Raw genomic sequence first — 27,407 nt, 5'->3', positions numbered from 1 at the left:
TAACATTTTATTTGCACAAAAGAATAAAGCTGAAACTAACATGATGTTTCTGTCTCAGTAAAATCATGACTAAAAATACTAATGTGTAATCAAAAAGTGCAGCCTTGTACCAAAGAATGGCAACCAAAGATTTATGGCTTTAAAAGGAATCTTCCAGATGTGACCTGGTGAAGAGTTGTCTAAGGCTTCTGTAAATAGTCAGGTTCTTTTCAACCCAATGAAACAGAGCCCTTAAGAGGAGAAAAAAAACCTACCTGCTCAATGACTTTCTTCTCTCAGAAGAGGAGGTGGGGGTGGAAGAAAAAGGAAGCGAAAGCGATCTTTAAAATAAGAGTCAAAGTGTTAAACACACCCTTGGCTACTGTGTATTCTGCAACTTGCATGGCCCTAAGAAAAGGGATTGAAACCTGCTTCGTATGTTTTCACTGGACCCTGAAACTGAAGACCACCCAAAAGCTGTAAGCAGAAAGCTAAGACAAAAGCTACAGTGAGGCACATGTTCCTTTCTTTTAAGAGATTTTGAATTTAGTATAGGGGCAAGAATTCCAGTGCCTCTGATCACTAAGTGATGCTACTCACAAAACCCAGGTCAGGGCAACGTCACTAAGTATACTACTCAATACATATGGGGCCACATTTCATCATCCTGCAGGTGACTGCCTCCAGGAAAACACAAGACTTTGTAACACTGCATCTGAGAAATAAACCCAGAAAAACTCATTACAGGAAGTCTTGGATTTCCCAGAAGCACTTTATGTTCATCTAGTTCTACTGCTATACCAGCACTAAAGCATAATAAAGATTATTTTCCACAAACATACAGTAGGAAACTGAGGAATGGTGACAATCCTTTACCAGTGTTTTATGTGGTTTCTCATTAGTTTTTTTTTTTGTTTTTGCTTTGTTGTGGCACTAAGTAAAAACTACAGAAATTCTCCTTCCCCCTCTCCAAACCACCTCACTGTGCTGAGCGTCTGCTACCACCACCGCATTTGAAATACAGTAGCTTTATTACGAAGTGGCTTTAGTCACCAAGAGGAAAGGGATCTTTTCTTACATTGATGAGGATGCTACTTACAGAAGAAGTGCATATAACTGAAATAAGAATAAAACTCTTTTATCTGCCTTCTTCCTATCTTTCATTGTAATCGCAGGTTCATTTTGTCAAGATCAGACTTCCCTCTGGATTTTTAAAAACAAGATGAGGTACTGAAGAGTATGCAGTACTACTTTTGTCTTGACTACTATACTATCAAAGTGGATGCAAGAAACATTTAAGGCTTATTAATATCCAAATGACGTCATAGACGGTGAGAATAATAATCCATTACTTCCAGAAGTATCCACGATCTTATTTGCTTTTCTTTAAAATACTTAGCAAAAACATTCTTTGTTATGAAGTCTGTATAAAGCTGAAATCTAAATGAATAATGAGCATGCATGTTTCTGTGAACTGTGACTATTTCTGACTTATACAGGTGACAAAATAAGTCTCCTTATTTGTTAAAACCTTGAATATTTCAGCATACGCCTCTTCTCGGAGAGTTCATTCAGCTTCACAGAGATTATGGACAAACCCTTCCCATGTTGAAAGCTGATGCAAAACCAAAGTAAACAAAATGCAGGAAAGCCAGCATTGGGACAGCCTTCCACTGAGAAATGTAGCAGCAAAAGTACAGAATTTTTTCAGGGATGTTAGTGGAAAAAACAGCTCCCTATAGTTTCCCAGTGAGGCACTTCAGTAGTGAGACAACAGCAGTGGCAAAAAGAAATTGAGCATTAAGATAAAACATGAGAAAAATTTTACTTCCTAGACTAGCTGCAAAGTCATAAACCAGACAACCTGACCAGTGGTTTATTTTTACCATACTTATTGTTGTTTTCAAAACACATTTTGATAAACAAAGAAATCCTACAGGAACCTTACTGATACTACTTCTGGAATGGCTCACTGCTCCAGGCCTGTGGGAAAAATTAACGATCAAATGTTCCATAGAACGGGAAAGTGACAGTCTTCCCAACAGAAGTTTCCTAATGAAAGATGCTGGCACTGCAACTGTTACATAACATTTTCTTGGTTTGTTTTTTTTATTATTCCCATGTCTGAGTTTAGCACCCTAGTGGGACTGAAGTCAGAATCCACCTAACAAAAAGGTGCATCTTTTTAAAAGAATACCAGCGCATCACCACAAAGCCTGGAAGCTGTCATACAAACTGGCTAAACAATATGCTGGCCACATTCCACAATTACCACTCCAACTTCTGTTCAACATTGTGTTTTAATTAAACTATGCCTATTCATATTTTTTTCTCAATCGCTCTGCAGCAATATTTGAAAGAAATGTCCTTTGGAAGTTTTCTTCAAGGTACATTAGAACTAGCAGCAATATTCACGATCCAGATTCTAAAGAACCTTATATTTCCTAAGATTACAGTTTTATTTCCCAAGATTACAGTTTTATATACAGAAAATAATGAAGGTTTATATACATATGACTGAACTGCACTCTAGCCTAACAAAATCCTCCATTTACACAAATGTATGCAGGGGCTTAATGTCCTGCTCTACACAAGCAGCCATATTCCAGCAATGCTTCCATACACAAAAACATCATTATTGATCAACAGAGATAAGGTAGTAGGATGAAAAACACTGATAGACAAAGTAAAAGATAAAAAGTGACTTTTCTTTCCTTCATGTTCACTTAATGATTGCTTTCTGCAGGAGACAGAAGGAGGAGAGCTGTTAATTATATCAAGAATACACCTCCAGGATAGAGTGAGAGGGGGATGCCATGGCAACTGGCAAATGCAACAGTGAAGAAAATGGTCACCCTTTGGTAGGAGTGAGACCATGAAAGAGCTCGTCCTTTTGTCCCCCCTATTCGCACCTCCTCCTTCCCCCTCCTTTCTTCTCATCTTTGCTGCATTAATAAAGCATACAGACAACTCAGGAAAAACAACTTTTTCTGTAAGCAGTCTCTGACGTCTTGATGTGCAGGAAGAAAAGATGAAAATTAGCAGCATGTGGGTGGAACAAAAAGGGGGGGAAAACACGAGGCAGAACTAGAGATGATTATTTTCTAATTATTTAATATTTTACTTATCTCCTCCCATCCCCAGCGAAGTGCCTTTATAGAAGGCTTTTAGCTGTTTCTTGAAGAGAACAGCTTGGTGGTTTGTTGTTTTGTGGTTGTTGTTTTTTTTTAAAGTGAGAATTTGAGAAGAAAATGCTCTAGACATTTAAGGCAGTTCAAACAAGTCGCTCACAAGTTTTCTCCCTGAAGAAAAAAGCCTGAAAGACCATGTCACTGCAGTGCTGACTGCATTCCACAGCAGAAGGGGAAAAAGTCCCCTGAAGTGCCCTCTAGCTTCACTCACAGAAGACAGTTTTTTCCATTCCAAATAAAACGTCACATTCACTGTAAGGTCCAACACAGAGACTGTAACACCACTAGACTGATGCTGCAGAGTCAGTCTGAGCACTTCTGAGGTTGCGCGCGGTTCCAGCTGCAGACCCCCCCCCCCCCCAGCAAGCCCATCACCTATGGTCCCCTAAAATTCTTCAGTACTAGGCTGCAGTTTAAGATTACCCATTGCCAGCACTGGGAAGAGTTAAACACCGGTGAAAGGAGAAAACAAGACCTCAGTTACTTGTTTTGGAACTAGAGTAGGGCAGTAACAGCAGCACTGAAACAGTGCCTTTCCTCAACAAATACTGCTTTTGTATTACAGAAGCAGCAAAACTTTGTAAAACCAGGGATCACGTTGGCAGCCCGCCAGGAGCCTGAAAGGCACGGCTGATTTGCATAACCTGATTGTGCCTTTGTGTTCATAATAAAATTTATTTGTTTTGATTCTAGTGGCAGCTTCTTCAGGAAGCATCATGTTTAATTAGATCTGACACTGAAAGCTGCTGAAGAGTTTTGACTGCAGGTTTAGAAAGGGAAACAATGAGAGCACTGGGAGCTTGGCACCAGACAGTGGGAGAAGGTGGTCATGGATGTGTTACTTTGGAAGAGGCAAGTGAAGCTAAGGGAGAAAGGGAGGATTTGATCAGCCAGAATGGTGCAGGGAGAGCTCGAGGTTTGGCAGCTGGAGCAGGAAAGGGTGGCTGAAATTTTCTTTTCTCTCCCTCACTCTTCAGGGATGGAGTTGGTCCCAGAGCAAGGATTTTTTTGGCTAAGGCAGTGAGTCTTAAATAACTCAGTAATGTTGAAATAGTCCCTTCTCGTGACATTTAGATGATATACTATACTGTGAGGAGCCAATAGAAATTTCAGCTGCTACAACGCTACCCATTACTGGGACTTTCTACATACAGTCCCATATTCTCAAGGGTCACAACACAGGACTAGACACTTAGTGGCATTTTGGAACTTTGCCTTTGAACATTCTTGTATTTTTAGAGATGTTAAATCCAGCCCTGTGTGCAATGTTGATGTCTGCAATGTTTTAAGCTATTTGTTTTATATAAATTCAGTTCTCAGGATTGGCCATATCCAGTATATCCTAACACACAACCACAAAGTTTCACCTGTCCTCTTTAGGCTACCTGTTGTGACAGTTTAAACAGTAGCGAAAGCTGTAATTTTAGTATTAAGGCATTCAATATTAAGTCCACAGTAATAAAAATACCTTTCAAATTGCAAGTCAAGAAAAAAAGACGACAGATATGTTCTTAAACTGAAGTATCTCCACATGCATTAATAGAATATTCTGTGCACTATGAAGTTTCATCCTAGCTTGTGCTGCAATAACTTTCCCATGTCGACACGTCCTTAACAGTACCACAGACATCATCATTCTATATAAAATTAAGAATTTAATATGACCAATTTTAAGCAGTCAGTGGAAAGGCTTATTAGAAATTCTGTCATTATCTAGAAGCCTCACAACTGCTTTCTGCCAGCACATCCTCTCCTTGGTCCTCAGGAACACACATTTAAGTGTAATGCTACATCAAGGTCAAACTAGTCTGCCTCTAAATCTTTCATTGTCCCTCAACAAGGCCTCCTTGGTATTCCATTTCCAGGGACCATTAATTTCGCATGAAAATCAGAGTTGGCAAGACTAAAAATATATCTTATAACTCCGAGCAATAGCTGACTGCTTTCAGGATCTGCAAATCTTTTTGATAACATTCTTAGACTGAGAAAAATCAAAGAAAAGAACAAGCACACTTCAAAATGCTGCTTGACCACAAAGTGAATTAATCTCTAGTGTAACTTTAGTAACTTAACTACTAATGACACAGTGACCACTACTGCATAGCAATTTCAGCCCATTTGATGCGTGTGTATCAAAAATCTTGCTCACACTGAAGAACTTAAACAGAAAAGGACAAAAAGAGGAGGAATAACTTTCATCCACACCTGTTCTCCAGTCCTGTGTGCTGCACAGCCATACAAATGCCTGTGCCAGCACAGAGGAACATATACCATGGCAGAGGAAAGAGCAGCCACCAAGGAAGCAGGCTTACTTCTAGCAGCAGTTCTCACTTTAAAGTGCTGATTTAACTATGCTATGTTCTTATACTATGACTCACTATCATGTCTTCCAGAGGTATTACTTTAAACAACAAGAAAGGTCGAGAAAACTCCAAGACCATCACAAGTCATTCAACCAGAACTACTTACTTTCTTCCCTCAGTTACCGCTCTCCCACCTTTTCCAATTGCAGGACTACTCACTTCATGACTTTAAATACTAGCATAAGCTATTACATATATTTGAGTCACAACCCCACTCCTGATGGGTCATTACTGGTGGTGATACACCCTTTTTTTGAAGCTGCCATAGTCTGAACTAAATTTAATTAGTCTCCGGAACTTTGGCCTCTTGTTTTTAAAAACAGTTCAATAGGCTAAAGGGTCAATAGGCATACTAGAAAATGTGAATATTTGGGAAGATATTTTGTTAAATCCTCAGCACACATTAGTTTACTCATATGATCAGCTCAGCGACTTCCAACAAGAGCAGTTAAATATGCAACAAGCAGTAAAAGAAAATTCTCTGAAGGGCTGATGATTATACTGTTGTAACAGATAAAACGATATTTATTTTCAAAGTCTTCACTGGGCAATCTTCTGTAACACTGAAAACTGATCAGACAATATTGCCCTTGTCTCTTCTCTGACGATATGGTAAGAAAGATAAACAGCAGCATTAATATCAGTGTTTAAGAATGTTGCATCGCTACTCTTTAGATTTTGAACAAAAGTGTGCTGAAATTGATGAATATATCACTTTTAAAAATTATTATTTTGGAATACCGAAAGATATCTCCCAGCAACTTACACTGAATACATTTTTATATCAATTACTGGAATCTCATCAATGCTACTCTGTTCCCACACACCATAAAGTATTTTCCTTTTCATTAAACACAAAAAAAACCTGCGTACATTTTAGTCTTCCCCCCCTTTCACGTTCACATTAGATAGTGTTAAAAGCTCAGGTTTTACTTCACCATTATGGTTTAACAGTAAATACTTCTTAAAGGAACACTTAAAGAACCTAGCCAAATACAAACACAGTACAAGCTGTTCATAAAGTTAAGATCCCCCCCCCCACCCTCCAGTATGGTAGTATACATGGATTAATTTATATTGCATGTACTAGCAGCTTCTTCAAGCTCACAAGTCTCTCTTTGGTAGCCTCTTTGAATGACTGTTTCCCATCTTCAGCTGCTTCTGCATTAGACATTAAAAACTCAAAGCCCCCATTAGCAGGATTTGGTAAAGCAAAACTGTGTTTGCTATGGCAAAACATCAATCACTCCTGAAAGCAAGAGTTGGATCCAATTAAGTTTGAGAAGATGTTTAATTGATAAGATGATGCTCAACTGATTTTGTTTAACTGGTAAGGTTCCTCACCCCACTAGAGGTCTAATGTTACAGCATTTTATCGAAGTCTGTACTGAGTACACATAGGTACACCTTTCTGTTAAAGCTATTACAGTCCAAGCACAAGCATACTGTTAAGCATCTTGTAAAGACATTAAGCAACACCTGAACTATGAACAGCAGCCACATGTATAAAGGACCCTTTCTGAAACACAATCTTCTGTCCCTGGCACCAGCAAGCTATGTCGCCACCCTATGCAAGATCTCATGACAGAGCATCTACACTTATTTCTTCGTTGATGTATCATATTTCAATAGAGAATACTTCAATTTCAACAGTTTTCCAGGAGCACAGGAACTTATCGTAGCAAGGTTTTATATTACCATGTTTTTCTGCCTTCTTCAAAGCTGGGGGCCAACCTTTCTAAGGCTCTTCCCCATGTATTTAGCTGGCTTTGTAGAAGAAGTTGTTAAGAGTCTCATTGGCTCAATACATGTTAACATTGCATTAGTCACGAGGACTACAGAGGATTTCTAAAATCAAGTGAAAGGGTCACAGTACTGCCAAGCTATTAAAAAGATTAGATGTCATCACAAAAGTATAATAACCCACTCTGTCAAATTCCATTTACTGATTGCTGTATTGTTTCCTGCTTATGCCTGAAGAGGCATATAAAAAGATTTCAATGGAGTTGTTAAATATTTAGGTTAAAAACTCTGACTGCTCTGGAAGAAAGTTGAAAAGCCATAATTCAAATAATTCCTAATTTTAGTAGCAAGTGAAAACTTTCATAAAGAAACCATATACTGCCTGGACCTGTAAAATACAACAGCCAACAGAGAAAGACATACATCAAGGTGGATTTTGTGTTCACTTTTTTTTTTTTGACTGTCAATTTCTTGGGATAAGTGACTGAAGAACCACAGGCTCTGTAAACCTACTCAAACTATCCAATAACAAAGCACTTCTCTGTGCTGCAGCAGCTCTATACATGACTCATTTGTTTACAGAAGGCAAATACTTGCCAATTTTAAATAAAACAGGATTCAGTCTGTTGAAAACATACAGATGTCTATGAGAGTGGCTATTCCTGTGTCTCCACACTAATTCGTACTGTTACACTAGCAGTAGGGCAGCTTCACAGGGCTTACAAGATGCTGCTAGAAACAGACAAAAATGAGAGTGCAGTATGTAATAGTTTCATTAGCTGGGACCGTTTCCTAAAACGGAACGCGTACAAGCTTCAAAAGTGCATCACATTAAGAGGTATGTTTTATTTCAAGTGATTTAACAGGAAATCTCATCACTTCCGGTGCAGTTAAATACTAGCTCACCTATTCTATCTACTTTCAAGATTAGTTTGTGTGGAGGTTTTTCACCATTCTGATGTTTTGCCACATGCCTCGGTAACTGTTGATTTTGCTGGAAGAGCTGGCATAGCAATCGCATACCCAGAATCCTCAACAAAGCCCAGCAAGTAACTTGGCTGATACATGCAAGTTTGTTGAGTGGTTTTTAAAAAGGTGAACACATCCAAAAAGCAAACAGTAACATTACTTTTTAAAGCAGCTTATTAGCAAATTCTTTTTATTTTGAAGTCATAAATCAGTGTGATGCCGCCTGTTTTTTCCCTAAGATAAACTAAAAAAGCCTTAACATGCTGAGCCCAGATTTCTTTATTAAAAAAAATTTAAAATCTTAAATACCAGACTAGGAGCAAAGAAACGCTTCTATTAGAATACCTCTCAACATTGCTGTTCATTTCTATAGTTCGATGGAAAAAAGTTACTGACTTCCTGAGGGGCACAAATTGGAGAAAGTTACCTCCGAGAAAATCTAATAAACCTCCTTTACTCTTACATCCTCTCCTGTTACTCTGCTAAGAGATGCACTGTACAAATGCACGTTTTAACTAAACACACTGTTAGATAATTTTTATCTCAGTATTAACAACTGGAAATTTTTATGGTTACTCAAGACTCATACTTTCTACACAGCGCAGGGAAAAACACAGGTTGGCATGCCTCCTGACAACTAAAATTAACACCATTTCAGAAAGAAATGTAGTGTGAAGGTAATCTTGTCTAGAAAAAATGCTGTGTAACGGAGTCTGCCCTGAGGGTTTGAACCTTCTCTACCCTCCTGGTCAAGACAATAATCACCAGTAAAACAATATTCATCAAAATGAGATGAGGAGAACAAGTACCCATAGATTCAAGAGAATAGTGCATGAAAACACAAGGTTCAAGCTCCACTGAAAGGCACATATCTTAAATGGAAAAAACAACAACAAAAAATCTGGAACCTTTCACAAAAGACACAGAAATACCTGCTTTTCCTGAAGTTGCAGAGTAGACAGTACTAAACCTTGTTACAGGAGTTGACCTACAGCCTCAATTTTCTTCAGCTCCACTAGGTGGAAAAACCTAAAAGGCTAGCCTCTTAACTCTATATAATACAGAAGGTTCACCTTCTAAGTTCTTCTACCTATTAACCAGCACCTCTAACACAGTTGCACTTTAGTTCTGAGAAGCGTTTGTCATGTACGTACAACACATTGAAGGAAGGACCACGCAATGTGCATTATGTGAGGTTACGTTGAAAAGATCTAAAGAACAGAGACAGTGTTCTGGTGATAGACAGATAGACAGGGGATTTGCTTCAGGAACTAGAAGAACTATCTGGAGGTTTAAAAAATGCATTTATTTTGAAAAAACAGGTGAGGTAATGTGAAAAGGATTTGAATACCTAAGACAATACTTAACTTGCTAACATCAGAGATGTACCTCCTCAAAAGCTTATGTTTTTGCAAAGCAGATGGGTTTATTTTACAGTAGAAAAGCCTCATCCAACTATGGAGGATGAAAAGAAATTCTGAAAGACTTTTACTGTCCTTCCATTTTAATGAAAATTAGTGCCTAGGCGGAGGGAAAGAATCAAGTGATGGAGAAGCAGGCAATTCTCCCCATCCCTGCAACCATAATACTTTTCTTCTGGTAACGGGCAAGTTGGAATGCAGTGAGTGGGTATCTCTAGACTAGTCAATAGCATGTACTTCTCCTTGCACATTTCTACTGGGTAAGACACATGACAGGAAGATGAAGTTACAGATGATAGAAGATGAAATCATAGCAGAAGAGATACTTGAGGGACAGAAAAGACAAACCACAGAAAACCAGAATAAATTTCTGCAGCTCATAAAACAAATGTGTTCAAGACACTTCTGAAAGAGCTCTACTTTAAATCAGTACTGAACATGATTCAACAAATTCATATAGTTATCTACCTTTCTTGTACAGAAAACCTTAGAGATGGTTCCTGGTTTACACTTAAGCATGATACAGACCACCACTTCTGAAACACTCAAAGACAACAAAAGGTTTCTAAGTTGCACTCCAACAGATTTTTTTCAACTGTTTTTAGACAAATATTAATTACTTTTTGAGAGCTAGCAATCGATAACACATACTATGTTTTCATAGCATAAAACATGCACAAAGCCCCGAGCAGTATTAAAACAGAGACTATTAACTAGGAACATAGATTTTTCTGCTAAACGTGCTTTATCTTCTAGTCAAAATCTGCTGAACAACTGCATCATTGTGTGCTGGTGGCAAAAATTACGGGAAGGACAAAACTAGAAAATACTTTGGGGCTTTCAGCTGATGGTTTGCTGGCAAAATGAATGACCACTAAACATGTCATTCATCCAGTTTTCTTCTTGGCTTTGATTTCACATTAGGGACTGATAAATAACCATCCTTTTAAAGCTCTATAACTGTTTGCTGGATAAACCCAGAAACTACAAGCTAAAAACCAAACTGAGTAACGTAACAGAGTTAAAATCAGATTCTTGACCATGCAAGTTGAGAGGAAAGATATTAGGTATCTCTGGAGCAGACTGCAATATTAGCAAGGGAAGAGCTGATGAGGTTTTTAGCCCTTAGGGATCAGAGAGAAGTAATTACCATCCATGAAATGCTGAGGAAAGACGTGGACATTTAAGAAAATGGTAGTGAGCCATAAATATTTCAATCTGAAAATTGTTTGGGGTTTCCCCAAAAGCTTTTGGGCACGCAAACTATCCTTCAAGCCTGACATAAATGGCAGCAATGACCCTAACAAAAGGGATGAGCTCCCTACACTAACGTGGCCCAACTTATCATAGATGACAACTATACAAGGGAAGTAGATATTTCTAATTGCTGCAAACACTCAGCAACAGACATGATCATGCAGACTAAGTAATAAAAGCTTGTTACAAGCAGCCAGGGACTTCACAGAGCTTACCTGTTTCTGGGCTGATGCCCCCATATGCACCTGGCAAAACTTGACTGCCTGTTCAAGTGCTGCTTCTTCATCCACCTGAACAGAGAATCACAACTAATGAAGCTGTAATTACTTAGCTCATCTATAAATCTAATTAAATTCAGATGAAATGGGGATGTAGAGCATGGGAGGAAGGGGAAAAGCAGCACTTCTATGGCTGAACAGTGATCTTAAGTTATTCATGAGTATTTATTCAAAGATACACAACTCCCTCTTAATTCAAACTAACATTTAGCATGATCAAACCCCATATAATTGGTATTATAGCTCTTAACTGATTTCAGATATTTAGTTCCAAAACATGGAGGGTCCTACTTTCCCCCCTCCCCCTGCAACAGTCTTGTCAACAGAGTGGTTCTTCGGAGGTATTTATCGCCCCAACTTTTGAGCAGATATAGGGCCAATTTTATACTGCTTTGTTTGGCAATTATTGTCATTCTATGATCACGTCTGACATCACACAGAGAAATTACAATTAATGATAAAATACTTCACCTGTTTAATCAGCATGTACGTTTCAGACATGATCTTCTCAATTTTACCCAGGTCATAGGCCATAACTTTCTGACCTTGCTGCCATACTCGGTAAGCATCAAGCAGAAGTGTTTTCCCAGACTCCACATCCTCAAGTAATTTCCTCTTCCTGCTTGATCTCTGGACAGGTTCTTCTGTAGGTACTGCTTGAACTATTCCTTTAGCTGCCTGCTGCTGATGTTTTGAGCTGATACTTAGCTCTTCCAAAGAAAGTTCTGGAGTCCGGCTCTCTGGAGCTCTCTCCTTTGAGTTCCTGCCAGACTGAAGACGGTCTGGCTCACTGCGTTTACATGAAGAATCAATTTTTTCAGGGTCATTGGAATATCCATCAAGATCCATAGGCTCAACTGAACCAGGCCCAGGGAGCTCTTTAATTTCCTTGTCATTCTTGTCATCTTGTTCCAATATGTCCATAGCATTGGGAATTTGTCCCTGGGTCACTTCCTTTACTCCATTTTCAGTACTATGTACTACTCCATCTGATAAAACTGTTTTTTTGGGAAGGACATCTTTCCCCTCTTCAGCACTAGCTTTATTAGAGACGTCTGTTGTCATCCTTCCTGAAGCAAGGTTAGAAGACTTGGAATTCTGATCTTCTGAAACCTTAATAAAAGAAGTCATTCTTCTCTGTTATTATTGAAATCAGAAAGCATTTGAGCACAGCTATGACTACCATGAATGGACCATGAGTACCTTTACATTGCTGTCTCTGCTGAAGAAAATCAACAGCATAGGCTCAACCAAAGCTGCAATGTTTCCCCACCCCGCCACTACTTCAGCCTATACTGTGGGATCCAACTAAATGAAATCCAAGGTTTTAATAGCACAAAATTTTCTTCTAATGTATTGCAGTAAAAACTGAACCTGTTTCTTTTGGCAGCTGCAGATCAACCTCAAATTTAAGAATCTTCCTTTTGGTTGCTCTTACATAACTTTCTTCTTGTTAGTAGATCAAGAAGTACGCTAAACTCTGCTATAGTATTTTAATTTTTGGACCTTTACTTTGGTGATGGTCCAAAGGTAGAAAACCTTAGTACATCATCTCTTCTTTCAAAAATTGCTAGTGATACAATTCTTCCATCCAGATTTATGAACGAAGTACTTCATACACAGAGTTCCAGTGTTCTTAAGGATGTTTTCACTTAATTTGTTAAACCTATACTCTGTTAACTTGGAAAACCCTTAGGAACAAGCTCTTCCTTGAATGTGTTTGCCAAATAAACTTCCAATTTCCAGTCATCTTAACCTGGAAACTGATTGGTCTCTATATGACTTTTTAAAATTAAATCTAGATTATAATTAAATGTAATAATAGGTGTGGTGCTGTCAAGGTCTAGCAGTTAAAAATGGCTAGACATGTCATATCTAGTTGTCTGGTTTTGTTTTGCAAGAGGAATCTTAGTTCATTTTAAAATGAAATTTCCAATAGACCCCACCTGAAAATGTAGCTGTTCTTATACTCCATGTAACTACCCTGATTTGAAATTTCAGGGACAGTCAAACCAAACTTACTGCAATCCATTCTCAACAACTGTATTTGTTACTGGATTTCAAAAATGAAAAACAACAATGCTGGAAGAAGGTTTTCTGTGTGGTTGCATATAAACAAAAGGTATTAGAAATAAGTGATAGTAATGTAGCCCTTCAGCCTCAGGAGATCTAAGGAATGAGTAAACTGAACCTAGAAAAATCTAATTACTAAATCAATGACCATTAAACACAGTGCTGCCTTACCTGTGTCAGATCGTTGAGAGTGTCCTCCAACACTTTCACTGTAAGCACAAAGGCTTGTTGGGCCAGAACTTGGCGATCTGCATCACGCAAGTACTTCCTGTGCCACAGTAAGAGAACAGAAATTAAACTAACTGCCAAAATCTTATAGGACTTTAAAAGCAAGAACCAGGACATTAAAAAACCAAAACAAAACACAACAGTGACCCCCCAACACAACAATTTTAAAACAAGTTAGAAGAAAGGAAACAAAACATATACAGTTGTATATTGAAATATAACACTTTAGCTATGCTTCCCTCCCCTCCCCACAATCATCAAAGATGACGTGCATGAAGCAAAAGAGCACTATCTACAAACAGAGGGGAGGGGGAAAAAAAACCCAAAACCCAAACCCAAAACAATAACAAACCAACCAATCAAACCAAGAGCAAAACAGACAACCAGAATTACAGGTTTTTTGTATCAAGCCTTCTGTGCCCCTCAAATACCAGCTTTTTGTTCAAATCTTTTCTTGAAAAAGAGTATTAGTCACACGAAGCTATCTTGAACTGTCAGGTGATTTTCATGTTCTGGATAAACCGTGCATGGGAGATTAAGGACATGAGCAAATCCTTTCTCATTGGTCATATCAGTTGTCTTTGAATCAAGGTTTTTTTAGAGCTAAAACACTGGTGCAGTAATACCTTTATTCCTATTTAGCATTGTAAAAAGATAATATTGTGCATGTAAAACTTATTCATTCTATAGCTTCATTTAATTTTCTACAGCACCGTAACTTCTGTGTATTCTGACACAATGATTTAGTTCACTTTCAAGGAAAACGTTTCCAGCCATCAATCCCACCTGAGTTTGATGGAAAACTGAATTTCTATTTCAGAATTGGTTGGTTTTAATGAGGGCTAAAAATCAAGTAAATAACTTTGAAGGGTACTATTTCAGTCAAAAAGCCAACATTTTTAAAACGCCTATTTTCTCTCTACAGTATTACACTAAATTGGTAATTTTATGGTTTGCTTTTCAGCAAAAAGATACAAAAAACTGGCTCCTCATTACTTCAGTAATAACTAAAGTTCAGCTAAAAACACCCTATTTTTAAAAATAGGGTAGTTACAGGCATATACCAGACACACCCAGCATATTTGCATTTATAAGTTCCTATAACGATTATAGTTCACCATAGCTGGCACTGGCTGATCCAACATGTCCAATTACTTGTTTGTTAAATTCAGTCTAGACTTATAAATAACATAGTATTTTTAGTACAACTGTGGGCTTGCTTAGGACAGAATTTAAACCTTCTATGGTCCAGTACTTCTGATATGCTAAAAGTCAAAGTATTTTTGGCTTCAAGCTTGCTGGACATGTGGTGACATATTCCCAGACATACGACAATCTATGCAAATTCACATGCACTCACACTCAAAAACACATGAAGAAACCTTCATTGCCTCCAACTTATTGCCATCAATCATTCAGTTCGATTTCTTAAGCATTTGCCAGAGACTAATTTCAACATTTCCCACTCGGCAAGCTACTAGAATTTTACCTCGATTGCTTCAATGTTTTCCTTAGATGTTTATTTTGGTCTTCACATTGATATAAATCTGTATATAGCTCACATTAAATGGCTTCTTTTTTCTTAAATAAGGTTAATGCAATTAAAATTAGATCACCCCTGAATAGGATAAGCTTTTTAAATAGCATCAGCTGCCAACAAGCACATAACCATTGTTCGGTCTGTCAAGGATTACAGGAAGGCAGGATGCCTGGGCTGTGACCTCCCTCACTGGACACAGCTCTTATGCAAGAGGCCAGCAGAGAGGTGCAGAAGTCACGATGCTCTGTTCCACCAGTGAATCCCTCCACATGACAGAAAACCTCTGCAAGTCTGTTAAGGCAGCTGTATGGCTGCTCTGAGTTTCAAGAGAAATTCAGAGAAATTCTAGACTCTATTACGGAATTGTAATCCTGAGAAAAATTACCCATCATTCCACTATATTCCTGAGAAAATCGGTCTAACCACTTTTTTTTTCCCTAAACTAAGAACATCTTTAAATAAAATAGTTACAAATTGAACAATATATACTCAAAGCTTTACAAAGTAACAGATTAAAATAAATATATCATACTTTCCCTGATCAGGGGTTCTCTGTAGCATAGATGAGACTTTCAGCAAGGTGTTGTAATCCTTTAGCTGTGACAGCACATTGAGCAGTAAGACAATAGAGCGGTTCATATGAGATGCAAAACTGCCGGGGCGGTCGATCTCATCCACGGGGATGCGCCAGATTCCCTGCAGAAAAAAAGAAAAGAGGAAACCTCTACAGAGGGATCCAACTGAAAAGGACAGAAATCTTGAAATACGAATCGGATTCCACAGCATACTGCATTGCACTGAGGGTCAGGGGAAAAATGGATAGACAAATGCTGTGGTCCTTCAGACACGGAGATCTGGATTTAAAGTCAACTGATTCCTGCCAGCAGCAAAAGAAGGAGGCTTGCAGGAGGCCACAGCACACCTAAATATTCTTCTGAACTATTCCCAGAAAAAAAGCAAGCAAAGCCTAAATTATACTGTGCATTTTTCTTATTATGTCTGTGAACACGTCTTCCTAAGCCAAAGCTCAACTACCATAAAAAACAAGGAGTAACTTAAAATAAGCTTTCCTAGCCCGAAAGCTGCTACTTTTGTGCAGCCACAGCAAGCTTCTACCTTCAAATAATCTGTTACTGAATGTCTTAGGAACTTGGTTACTGCCTTGATATCATCAGTGTTCACCATGGCACTAACCAGTCTGTTAGGTAGAATCAGATTCCTCAGCAGTATCCATTTTCCAATGGCAGATTCAAATCCCTCTAATTAAATTTTGGGACAAGGGAATCTTTGGGGAGCAAGGCTGGACACTGATAGAAAATACAATTTAGTTATGGTTAGTCAGCTCAGATTTGCAATGTCTAATAAGTCTAAGGAGATTTTTTTCAGGTGTTTAACATCGATGCTGTCAACACACTAGTCAACCATATTTGAAAAAAAGCAATGCAAATATTCCTATGCTTGCATGTTAGTATGTAACTTATATTATGACCTTTCACAAAAACTGCTGTTACATCACTCCAAACCCTTCCCTTGTGCTTTATTCAGTTCTGAAACTTTTCCTGTAGTAGCTCTTTAAGATGAAAATCCTCTGGTCATGTATACCATTTTGTGACAATGCAGGAAAGAATAGTTTCATTGATAGCAGTACTTGCTCTCAGTACCTGACTGAAAATGAATTCTGCTTTCCAAACCTGTTCAGAGAGCAGGATATACTAATATTTACTCTTTTATCCTTGTTTAAAGGTCTTGCTTTGATATTTTTAGCTTTCCTTTTAGTGTGAGCAAAATTCTTCAGAACTTAATGCAAGGTGGAAGGAAAGAAAATGATTACTACGATCATAAATGACATTTGACCACAAAAGAAGCAGATATGTAACAGGCCTGTCTACAACAGACCCTCCCCCTGCATGTCTTCAGGGAATCTGCAGTTCTACTCCATAGGATGTATAGGAACTTGGGAAAAAAATACACACAAGTATCAGTGTTTTTAAAGAGGAAACAATGACTTCAACTAGATATAATGCACAGACTGTTCTGCCAAATTTTCTTACTCTTGCTTTTCCTCATGCTCTCCACTGTGATCACTGGGGGAGTAAGAAAGCAAGCCATTTTTCCTCTTTGCTCCCTGAAGCTTTCTTGCAGACTTTTTTTTGTAGCTTACCTTTTCTAGAAAGTACCTAAAACCAAACCATGACTGACCCCTGAGGCACAACCGTCGCTTCCTCCTATGCCCAACTACCAACGTCCACAAGTACCTTCTGCGGCTTGGTGGCAAAGATCTTATCTGCTCATGCAGCTCAGTAGCTCTCAAGCGTGTACAGATCTTGTAGGTAATAGTTCCGTAAAACAGCACATACTTAATTTAAACAGACAAGCTTTTTCTTCCCCCAAACTATACAGTGACTTTCCTTTCAGGCTACAGATGAAACACACACATTCTGGAGCTGATATTTTTTGCTTTTCTGCACATATGTAAACTGGGTTTCTGCCAAATCCTAAAACAACTGAATGCCTCATAATGGCACCACATTGGAAGAACCTACTTAGCCAATTTAACTATACAAAACAATTTATGGTCAACTTAGATGCATACTGTAGGAATGGAAGACAGCCAATGTGTAGGTTCCTGGTCTTTTTCAGCATTATCTCATCCTTCATTTGAATTAGGCAGATCACTTGAAGGGAGCTTTCACATGCCGTATGTGGAATCAGTTGAAAATAATCTTGCAGCTCCTTCTCACATGTCCTGTGTATACATTTTAATGCTACCCCAGAAATTATAATAATGCAGTAAACCCATTTGCAATGACAGAATATGCTAATTGCAGCTAGAAAGCTGTGAAAGTTATAAAGTCCATCTGACAGAAACAAAGTTGCATGTTTGGGGGAATGCTGCTCTTCTTTCTACAACAGGGCACCTCGGAATAGCTTAAATTAAAACTCATACTAGGAGTGTTTGAGTTTACTTTATCATTGGCATTACAAAAGAAGGTCTGATTTTAAAATGAAAGTCACTACCTTTTCCTGTGTTGACTTGCAGTTTTATAAATGCAAAACAGCAATAAGTAAGATTACTGTCCTATGTAACATACCTGCCTATTTCACATGTAGCCTCAAGCCAAAAGCAGAAAGAAACCTGCCATCAGGAGTCAGAACAATCTTCATTCCACCATGATTTTACTAAGCAATATGCAAAACACTGATGTTAAAGTGAGTTTATCAGAATTTATTTCATGACTGATGTTGAATTCTTTTTAAGACTGCAATTTGAGTCAGAGACTGAAGAAACAGTCTCATTCAAACCTCTCCCAAAGAGAAGTTTAACTAAGCCCATCAGGCATGAATTTTTCCTTCCTAAGTATCAATAACCTTCAGGAGGAATATTTCTGAATTCAGATCATATATTGCAACTTTTTTAAAAAGCTGAATGGTAGGCTTTTTTATTTTAAACAAAACTTAAGGAAGATACAAATGGAAAGCTTGTAATGAAGTAACTGGGGAGGAGACTGGAAAAAGTTATTCAGTTTGACTAAAATTACAGTTTTCATATCATCATTTGAAAATTCAGATTTGTTAGCAAAGTACCTCTCTTGAAAGTACACACACAGAGGAGTACAGATCCTTGCGACAAACATTTGCAGTTCTTTGAAAGGTTTTGTTACTTTATCACCACTCAGGCCACTTGACAAAATGTCTCCGGCTCTGGCCACCGAAAGGATTTTACGTCCAACACACCGCTCCTGTTTGCTGGCCACTATTCCCACAGTCGAAAGGTTCTCCTCCCTCCTGCAACAGCCAGCGAAGCTGTTTACATGAAACTAGAGGAAGGAGTGAGATGCTTCCAACAACTCCAAAATGCCTCTCAGGATCCAAAACATCAAGCTGCTCTCCATGCCTTCCTGGCTAAACAAACGCCCTGTAAGAGCTGGGGGCGGGGGAAGCAAGCCTGATCTGGGAGCATGTGAAAACTCTGTGGATAACTTAATACTGAATTTTACATTAAATGTGAAACTGAATAATGAAGTCAGTACGCCACATTCCTGGTGACAGTTTTTTAAATTGTTTTTCAGCTTGAAACTTGCTGCACAACCTCCCCTTGCAGAAGAACTGAAGACTCGGGAGGAGGGTGAGGAAAAGAGGACCATGCTGCACGGGGTTTTGTGAGCATGAGCTACAGCAGTAGTGGATACTTTCTAGCTCAGTGACTGAAAATAGAAAGGAAGGAAGTGCTTATTATTCCTCCACGCTGCTTACTCCAGAACTTTACGGGAGGGGATTCCCTGGGGTTTAGGAATGCCTCTCTGAGGAGGAAAGGCTGTCAGTTCTCAACAAAACCCAAACTTCTCTGGGGATGGCTGCTGCTGACACTGCAGAGCTTCAGAGTAAGCCATTTTCTAAGCCGAGATCAAACTTTACTCTCTCACTGCTCCATGGTTTCTCTTAATGAAATGGAGAAATGCTAGCCATACTTCAGATGTTCCAATTCACTTATAACAAGCAAATACATATAAACACTACTGCTACAAATAAAGACCTCCAATTACTTACGACTCAATTCCCTTTTTTTTTTCCCTTTCTTTTTTCCCAAGGAGTCCCAGAAGTGCAAGTTACACCACATAAAACAAACTCAATTCCACTGCTGCCTTCAAGTGACCAAAGCAAAACGAAACACTTCATTTGTCAGTCTCAGTAATGTTCTACTAAGAAGAGCCTTTAGTAAAAGCAAAACTAATTCAAGCACTATTTTAAGATTGTTAGAAAATATAACAAAAAATACAACAAAGCTAACAAACCAACTAATAAAGTGGTGCAGGGAAGCCACCAATTAATAATGCAACAACCGACACAATATTCTAAAATCAGAAGTTGAACTAAGTACAATTACATAATCCCTGGAAAGCTCATACTTCCCTAAACTTTTTTTTTTTTTAAGTCTCTGTTTTAATACAGGGTTAAGCACAACATACTGAAGTACTACTAGCTTTACTCCTGCCCTCTCTTCACAGTTACTTAAGTCAACATTAACATCTTGCCCTGGAGGCCTGAAAAGGAAAGGAATATGGTTCGGGCTGAACAGTTTCAACACACAGGATCTGAAACCTCACTCTTTTCAGCTAGGAAAGTGCAGCACGGACCCTTGAATATCCCTACTCCTCTTTGTAAGCATCGCTCTATTTAATGTTCAAGTCAGTAAGCATGTGTTTGCTTTACTCATGACTTCCTGCTAGTTCTGAGTATAACCATTAAAACCACTCTTCCCTCCCCCATTTAGCAAATTACTAAACCGCCTTTTCTCATCCAATCTTAACATGCTCCCATATCTCTTATTATTTTCCTCTGGCACCTGAGTTTAGCTTTTCTTCTTTTCTACAGACAATTCTATTATTTTTCTTCCTCAGTGCCTCATTTCATCCACACAGCTATTCAGTATGTAGTGGAACAATTCCACCCCTGTGAACAGGAATGCAAGTGGGTACAAAAGTATTAAGAAATGAAAGCAGCTATATTCAGAATATTAAAATTATTAGCTGCAGGGACTTGTGTCATCAAGGAAAAAAAAAGCAGCCCCTGCTTTCTGTAACTTAGCCAATTTCAGAAAAATCTTACAAACTTTTTCAGAGTATTTAAGCAGCACTCCTCGTCTATTGTTAGTCTTGTTCACATAGTACAGTAACAGAATATAAAAAATAGCATGACAATAAATAAATGACATTTTATCAACCTGGAAAAGGAAACAGAAATAAGGTAAAACTGCAGCAACTTCCTTTCAATAAGTCAGAACCAAGCAGGATTACAATTCCTGGTCTACAAGGTAAATATTGTCCATTTCTTTTTTTCTTCTTTTTTAAATACACACACACTTGGAACTGAATAAACAGCACGTATGCTTTCTGGAAAAACTCTGGAATTCTGCAGCATTATTTTAGCAAGAGAGTAGCATGAAAAATACTGACAAATGAAAATGCTCCACATGCTCCAATTATCATATGCTGATAAAGAAACATAATGGACAATTTTCACCTCTTATTTCTCTCTCCAAAATACAATGCATTTTCAGAGTCTTAAATTTCAGATTTTTCAATTTCTAGAACAATCATTTTACAGCTGACTCAACATTAAATTGGTTTTAACCCTATGAAAAGAACACTCAAGCCATATCCACCTGGAGAGACTATCATGCGTGAGCGTGAGTCAGGGACATACACACACGAGGCAGGGAAAGGGAGTAATTTCCTTGCTGCGTAAGCAATTATAAAAAAACCAGAAATGCCTTGTTAAGATGATGAGTTACAACTTCAGGTGGAATTTGTGAAACAGAAACTGAGGTCTACAGATAGTTTTGCAAAACATTGGGTTTGGCCGTTTGCCAGGCAGAATCTAGAGGTTTTTGTTCACTCTGTCATGAGGCTTGAGGAGTTTTTACTCAGATGGTTCCCATGTACCATGTGATTTCACAACAACGTCAACAGAAAGTCACATCGCCTCTTTTTAAAGGGAAATGGCTAACTAGACTATAAAAAGAGGAAATAAAGAATCCATTCTACTCCATGGCTACAATGGAAAGACAGACAGAGAAGAAAGTGAGAAGGAGCCAACAGGCTGTTCTCTTAAAACCTGTTTTGAAGGTGCAATCCTCTTCAAGCAATGACACAGCTGCGGTCGCTCCGGAGCTCTGCAACAGTGTGCCTCAGGCAGACATCACCCACTTGAAAATCCAGGAAACACAGGAGGTATGTGCATAATGCATCATCCCCTGGATGAAGAAGACTGCTCCCCACACTAATTTTCCAGGTTAATGCCAGCAGTGCCAGTGGAGCATCCTTCCCCAGAGTACTCTAAGAAACAAACCTTAGATTCCCTCTTGTCTAGCCCCTCATTTCTCTACTCTGCAAATCTAGGGTGCTAAAGCAAAGGTGGATTTGAAGATATAGCTGTGGAACACTGACTTTTATTTTTTTTTGCGTTCCCTCCCCACCCCCATTGCCAACATTAAAAAAGGTTCCCTTTTGGACAGCTGGACAACTCCTCAAGCTGGAAGGTCAGTTATTGATAAAAAGACTTTTGGACAAATTACTTCAGTACATTTATTTTATTTCCTCGAGAAGTTGCTCCCTTTTACCAGCTGTATTTTAGGAAAGAGAGGAAAAGTGACTGGTCAGGAAAGGAATTAAATTATCAGCAAAGTTTCACTCGCTGTGTCTTGCAGCCAATCCAGGGTTTAAGAAGGAGAGAAAGAAGGTTGCCAAAGGGATGCAGAAGAGCAGAAGTCATCCAGAGATTTAGTCAGGCACTTTATGTACTCAAAAGAAAACACTGAGCAAGGTGTCTGCTCATCCATGTTGGAATTTCTTATTCTGCCTTTGTTACTTCAATATCTTTTTCTGGGGTACATTTCGGTTTATGTCCTGTCCTTTTCAGAAAGAGCCTGGAATTCTTTCTTTGGGAGGATATAAAGCACAGAAATCCAAAGAGTACAGAATGCTTCTAGATCTTCTAATAAGCAAATAATTTGATGCAGAAACCTAATAAAAGAATATGAAACCCTCAACAGGAAAACTCTTTACCAGGATTTTGCATTTCTTTAGGCATTTTCAGGGGCCAGACGCAGGAAGATTTCTTTAGCACCAAAGTAGGTGGTTAGCAGGGCACATCTAGAGATTGATGGGGGTTCTGGTTTTGTCTAACAGACAGCCTTTCTTTGTTTTAAGAAGATTTTTCTGCTTAAATCTTTTCTGCATACCTGCTACAACCAGATTGCCTGCCATCAGATGCAAATGGTACTCAAAGCTAATGAAACAAGCTTGGTACAGTCCATCCATGTGCCTGGAAGCCTGCACTAGCTCCCCTGCAGACATTAGCAAACTCTCTTTTTTTGACACATGGGATTCATTTAATCTAACTCCACATTTTATAGCTATGATATAGACACATACATTTAATGGTATCACCCAGAAAACTTTTACAGAGAGAAAAAGGCATTTTGGGAATGTGGCTCACCTGAGCTATTATAGGCTGCACCTTAGGATGAGATGGCTACACACTAGAAATTACTATCTCCCTTGAACGCAAAGGATGATGACTAAGCCATAAAAGATGACAAATGTTACAAATGCCAACCAGCAAGACTGCAAGGCAGTTCTGGTCTCTATCAGTGGCATGCCAAGGTCGACCCCCACTACTCATTCTTATTCCTAAGGGAGGTGCTACAGAACCAGAAACAGAATTGGGGCTAACACAAAGCTGTTGGTTCCTAGAGAAGGGCAGGTTTCAGGATCGTGAGATTTTTTTACCTAGACCCCTACATTTCTGTCACTAGAGTGACTGTCCCCATCTTCCCAGAGGTTACAAAATAAACAGTTAGTAGTGTACATGCATTTTAACCAGTATTAGATTTTATTTGGTGGAGGGAGGGTCACCTCAGCCTAATTTTAAGAAAATCAAAAACTGCTTCAGAACACAGAACCATCAGCTATCATCTTTGCCTACATCTGGTGACAGCTAAACTTAGTGAACCCTGCACAGTGTATTGCTAACGTTATTCTGACAACAATCCTGCCTTAAAAGAATAGAAGAGCAGTACAGCATAACAAAGCCTAGGTATGAAGAAGAGAGATTAGAAATACCTAGCAATCTAATGCAGGGACAGAAGAGTTAAAGTCTGGAGATAAGTCTCAAATGCCTCACTCTCCAAAAGGTAGCCTTTCCACTCCTCTGGGAATAACAACAGGACAACGCTTAAACGGAGAAGTTAAACGTAAGACAGATGTTCAAAAGGATGTGGAGAACGATACAATCTGTGGAATGTCCAAACGGGCCAAGGGCAAGGCAGCTGCTACAAGCAAAAGATGACAGATTTTTCACAGGAACATCAGCTAATTTTCAAATTGGGTGGATGAGTACAGTAAAGGCAAAATGCTAAATCTTATCTACCTGCCTTACAGGTGCCTAAAGTTGTCTATCTCCAGACAGCTTGCACTGATTCACCTCCATCATCTAGTGCAGTATACATGAGACTAGAAAGAAAAGGAGGACTAGAACTTCATAACATTAAAAGGTATGCTAACTGTTGAGATTCGGCACACTGTTAACGTAGAATTATGAGTTGTTCGGAGATTCTTCATGCTGAAACACTGCAGAAAGTGTCTCCTTCTAGTATAGGATGTCACCTTTTACTATTTCAGTAGGCTTGAAGGATTTCACAGGGTTTGAATAAACACATTTTCGCCTACTTCAACAACCACATTCTAGATGTAAACTACTGATTACCCAATACATAAAATGTGATTACCCTTTTAATAGCAAGGCAGTCTCCACATACAAGACTCAACTGATTTTGAGCATTTTAAACTAGGCTGTCAGAGTGCTAAAAAGTTCTTTTACCAAAATACTCAAATTTTTATGCCAAGAAAACCTGCTCTTCAATCCGACATCCCTTACTTTTCAGCAAACAAAATGCTTAACTGCCCACTCCTGCCCCACAGCTGACATTCAGCATCCCTGCACTGACAGCACGGAGTGTCTTTCAGCTTTTAGACTCTCTTCTACAGAATGACGCTCACACTAAAATATCAAGATGAGAAGCTGTAAAACCCCAGTGTTTCCAAAATATTTCAGCATATTCATACAGTGCTTAGAAAAAATAACATCATTCACCTGTATGCTTTACAAATATATCACCAAATTAGACTCAAAATCTCATAAAATACCAAAAGCTAGAGGGTCCCAGGTTAGATCAGTAGTGCAGAGGAAGATGCTATCATTTCAGAAAACAACACTGATGAAGTACTCAATGTTCTTTCTTGTCGGCATCAAATCACTAGAATACAAGGCATTACGAGATCATGCTGAAAGAGGTCTTCGAGCCTTAAGGAACATAAATCAAAAGGTCCAGAGAACGCTTGCTACTAGTTTCCATCACAGTTTTTGAAAAGACAAAACCCTCTAAAGCAGTATCACATAGCAGCTCATAAAATACAATCAAGTGATATCCTTTAAAACTACTACAGAAGAGCCTTCAGCTTAATTTCACCTCAATATAAAATTTCATCTTCATGTAAAATTACCGAGAAACATTCTCCTTACAATACCTTTTGGCTAAGATGCATCCTTCAGACACATGAGTTTCTCTTATCTCAGAGCACTGTGGGTGATCATGCAGCCACATCATCTAACTTTGGGGGTCCACATAAGGACTTTTGAAAAGAGAACATTTTTCCTCAGCAACCCATTGTGCATAGCTTCTGTCGACTGACTGAGCAAGTACGAAAAAGTAAGTAGGTTCGAGGTGATGCAACACAAAACCAAACAGATTTGTGTACTGTACATACTGCAACTTGGTCAGAAAAGAGCCATGTTGTCATTAGTCGGTGACATATCAATATGTAGTTGTAACAACTACCTCTGGCTGGATACTAGCAATCTTTCATCAAATTTTCTTTAGGATTGTTATGACCTCAGACTCATGTTTAGTAGCTTACAAGCCACAGCCTTCAAAGTATACATAGGTAGGGGTTTTTGCAGTTTATTTAGGAACAAATCTAGATTATGGAAAAAGCTAGTAAATTTCACTGAATAGACTGTGAAGTTATTTACAAAAATTAAGACAGCTGCATATCCGAATGTAATGAAGAACTGTCAATATTTTTAATAGCATGAATATAAACAAGTACCACTAACTAGGAGAAAACATAAAATGCCACACATACCAAGAATGGTACTAAAAAAATTATACTCAACTGTTTGTTATTAGCCATCAAATTCTAAAAGCCTTTTCGAAAGCAACAAGAATGGCATGTTCCGTCACCAGCTGGTATTTCGGTATGCACACACTATCTGGAAGGGCAGAGAAATACTTGCATCTTTTGTCAACGTTGAGAGCAAAAGTAACAGGGAGCTGAACTGAACAAAAATTTAAACTCCTCTAGTGTTCTGACAGAGGTAAAGTGACAGCAGGAGCTAGCGGAAAAGCCTTTTAATCTCAAATCAGAATCCTGTAAGATCTAACTGGGGTTCCCTATTCCTTTTTTTTTAATGCCAGTTCTATAAAGATATGTGTTTGCAAATACATGACTTAGTTCGTATTTGAAGGTCACAGTTCTGTCTGAGGTTTCATACTGACTTAGGAGTGACAGAAGCACACATCCTGGATTTCAAACTGTTTGTCAGCCGAAGTTGAGGGCAGAAAGCAGCTTATTTAAAATAGGTTCTAAGAAACAAATATCCCACATTAGCAGTTACGAACCAGAAAAAGACCTATGCAATGGTAGAAAGCAGGCAAGCCTTGGAGAAAACATATCCTTGCAAACAACTAAAGCTCTACGTGAGTTTGCACATTTCATCCTCACCAATTAAGATCTTCAAATTAAGTTATCAGGAGCTGACAGATAACTCATTTCATTATCTCTTCTCCACCCACTACAGCAGCGTCCATAGAACACTTCCCTTCTCTGTCCAGCAAGTGGAGGCCCTGAATGAATCCTGACTGCTATAAAAGGCAAAAAAATCTCTTAGTGTTATGCACCCCATAGCTAACCTCAGAATATCTTTTCTCCTCTAATACAGGAATTCATGCAACAAAACAGAATTTCATTAACCTGCTATTCAAGTTGGTTGGTGGTTTTTTTTTGGAGAGGGGGTAGAATGTGTGTTAACACCTAATGCTGTCTTGCTTTCAGAGACTCCCAAGGCTTCCTCAGCAATACAGGGTTTAAAAACAAACAAACAAAAGTAGTTCTTTATCCGATTATAAGAGTTAGTGGAAATGTCTAATTCAAGTAAACATTTAGGCAGAAGCCTGCCTAGCACCCCAAGTGAAGTTGACTATCTTTGATAACACCAGAGGAACAAGACACTGCAGAGAAGCTATAATTCAATTACCCTATTTACAGTAACGTAAATCACAGTATACACAGGGGATCTTCCATATTCAACCAGCAGCAATACTACGACAGCTTAATCTAGCACAAAGCATGGCAGTGACTCAGTTAGCTAGGCAGAAGACAGGGTACAGTCTGCTGGCGTTTGATTTCAGGGATATTGCGAGATAGGAACTATTTGTTTGAGAACAACCAGAGTAATTATGGAAGGGGAGGAGGAGCGAGGAAGGCCTCAACATTTAGAGTATTTCAGACTCCGGTAAAGATGTTAAACCACACAGAAGTCCTACTATTGAAAACAACCAGAACAATATCTGGGTATTCAAGATGTCAACCTGAATATGCTCCAATAAAAAAGACACATCTCGCAGCTCCCTGGGTAATAAAAACCTCCACAGCATATGCTTTAATTCCTAGATCTCCTAGATCTGCTTCACGCAAAATACCCAGAGCACACACAAAAATCTGCCGTTGCACAAATAAACACAT

General features: G+C 38.7%; 1 protein-coding gene across 4 annotated transcripts in view; it reads right to left on the bottom strand.

Moving 5' to 3' along the window:
* CABIN1 (calcineurin binding protein 1) overlaps positions 1–27,407 on the bottom strand; it is a 122,864-nt gene that overhangs the window by 20,458 nt on the left and 74,999 nt on the right. For all 4 annotated transcript variants that reach the window (XM_075041633.1, XM_075041635.1, XM_075041634.1 and 1 more), the window contains exons 31-34: positions 15,575–15,738; positions 13,446–13,542; positions 11,673–12,314; positions 11,139–11,213 (exon numbers count right to left, since the gene is read on the bottom strand). In XM_075041633.1, coding sequence (XP_074897734.1) covers positions 11,139–11,213; positions 11,673–12,314; positions 13,446–13,542; positions 15,575–15,738 — 978 coding nt within the window. The remainder of the gene's footprint in view (positions 1–11,138; positions 11,214–11,672; positions 12,315–13,445; positions 13,543–15,574; positions 15,739–27,407) is intronic.

Source organism: Buteo buteo, chromosome 11 (genome assembly GCF_964188355.1).
Source record: "Buteo buteo chromosome 11, bButBut1.hap1.1, whole genome shotgun sequence".
Taxonomy (NCBI): domain Eukaryota; kingdom Metazoa; phylum Chordata; class Aves; order Accipitriformes; family Accipitridae; genus Buteo; species Buteo buteo.
This window is presented reverse-complemented; position numbering and strand designations above follow the sequence as displayed.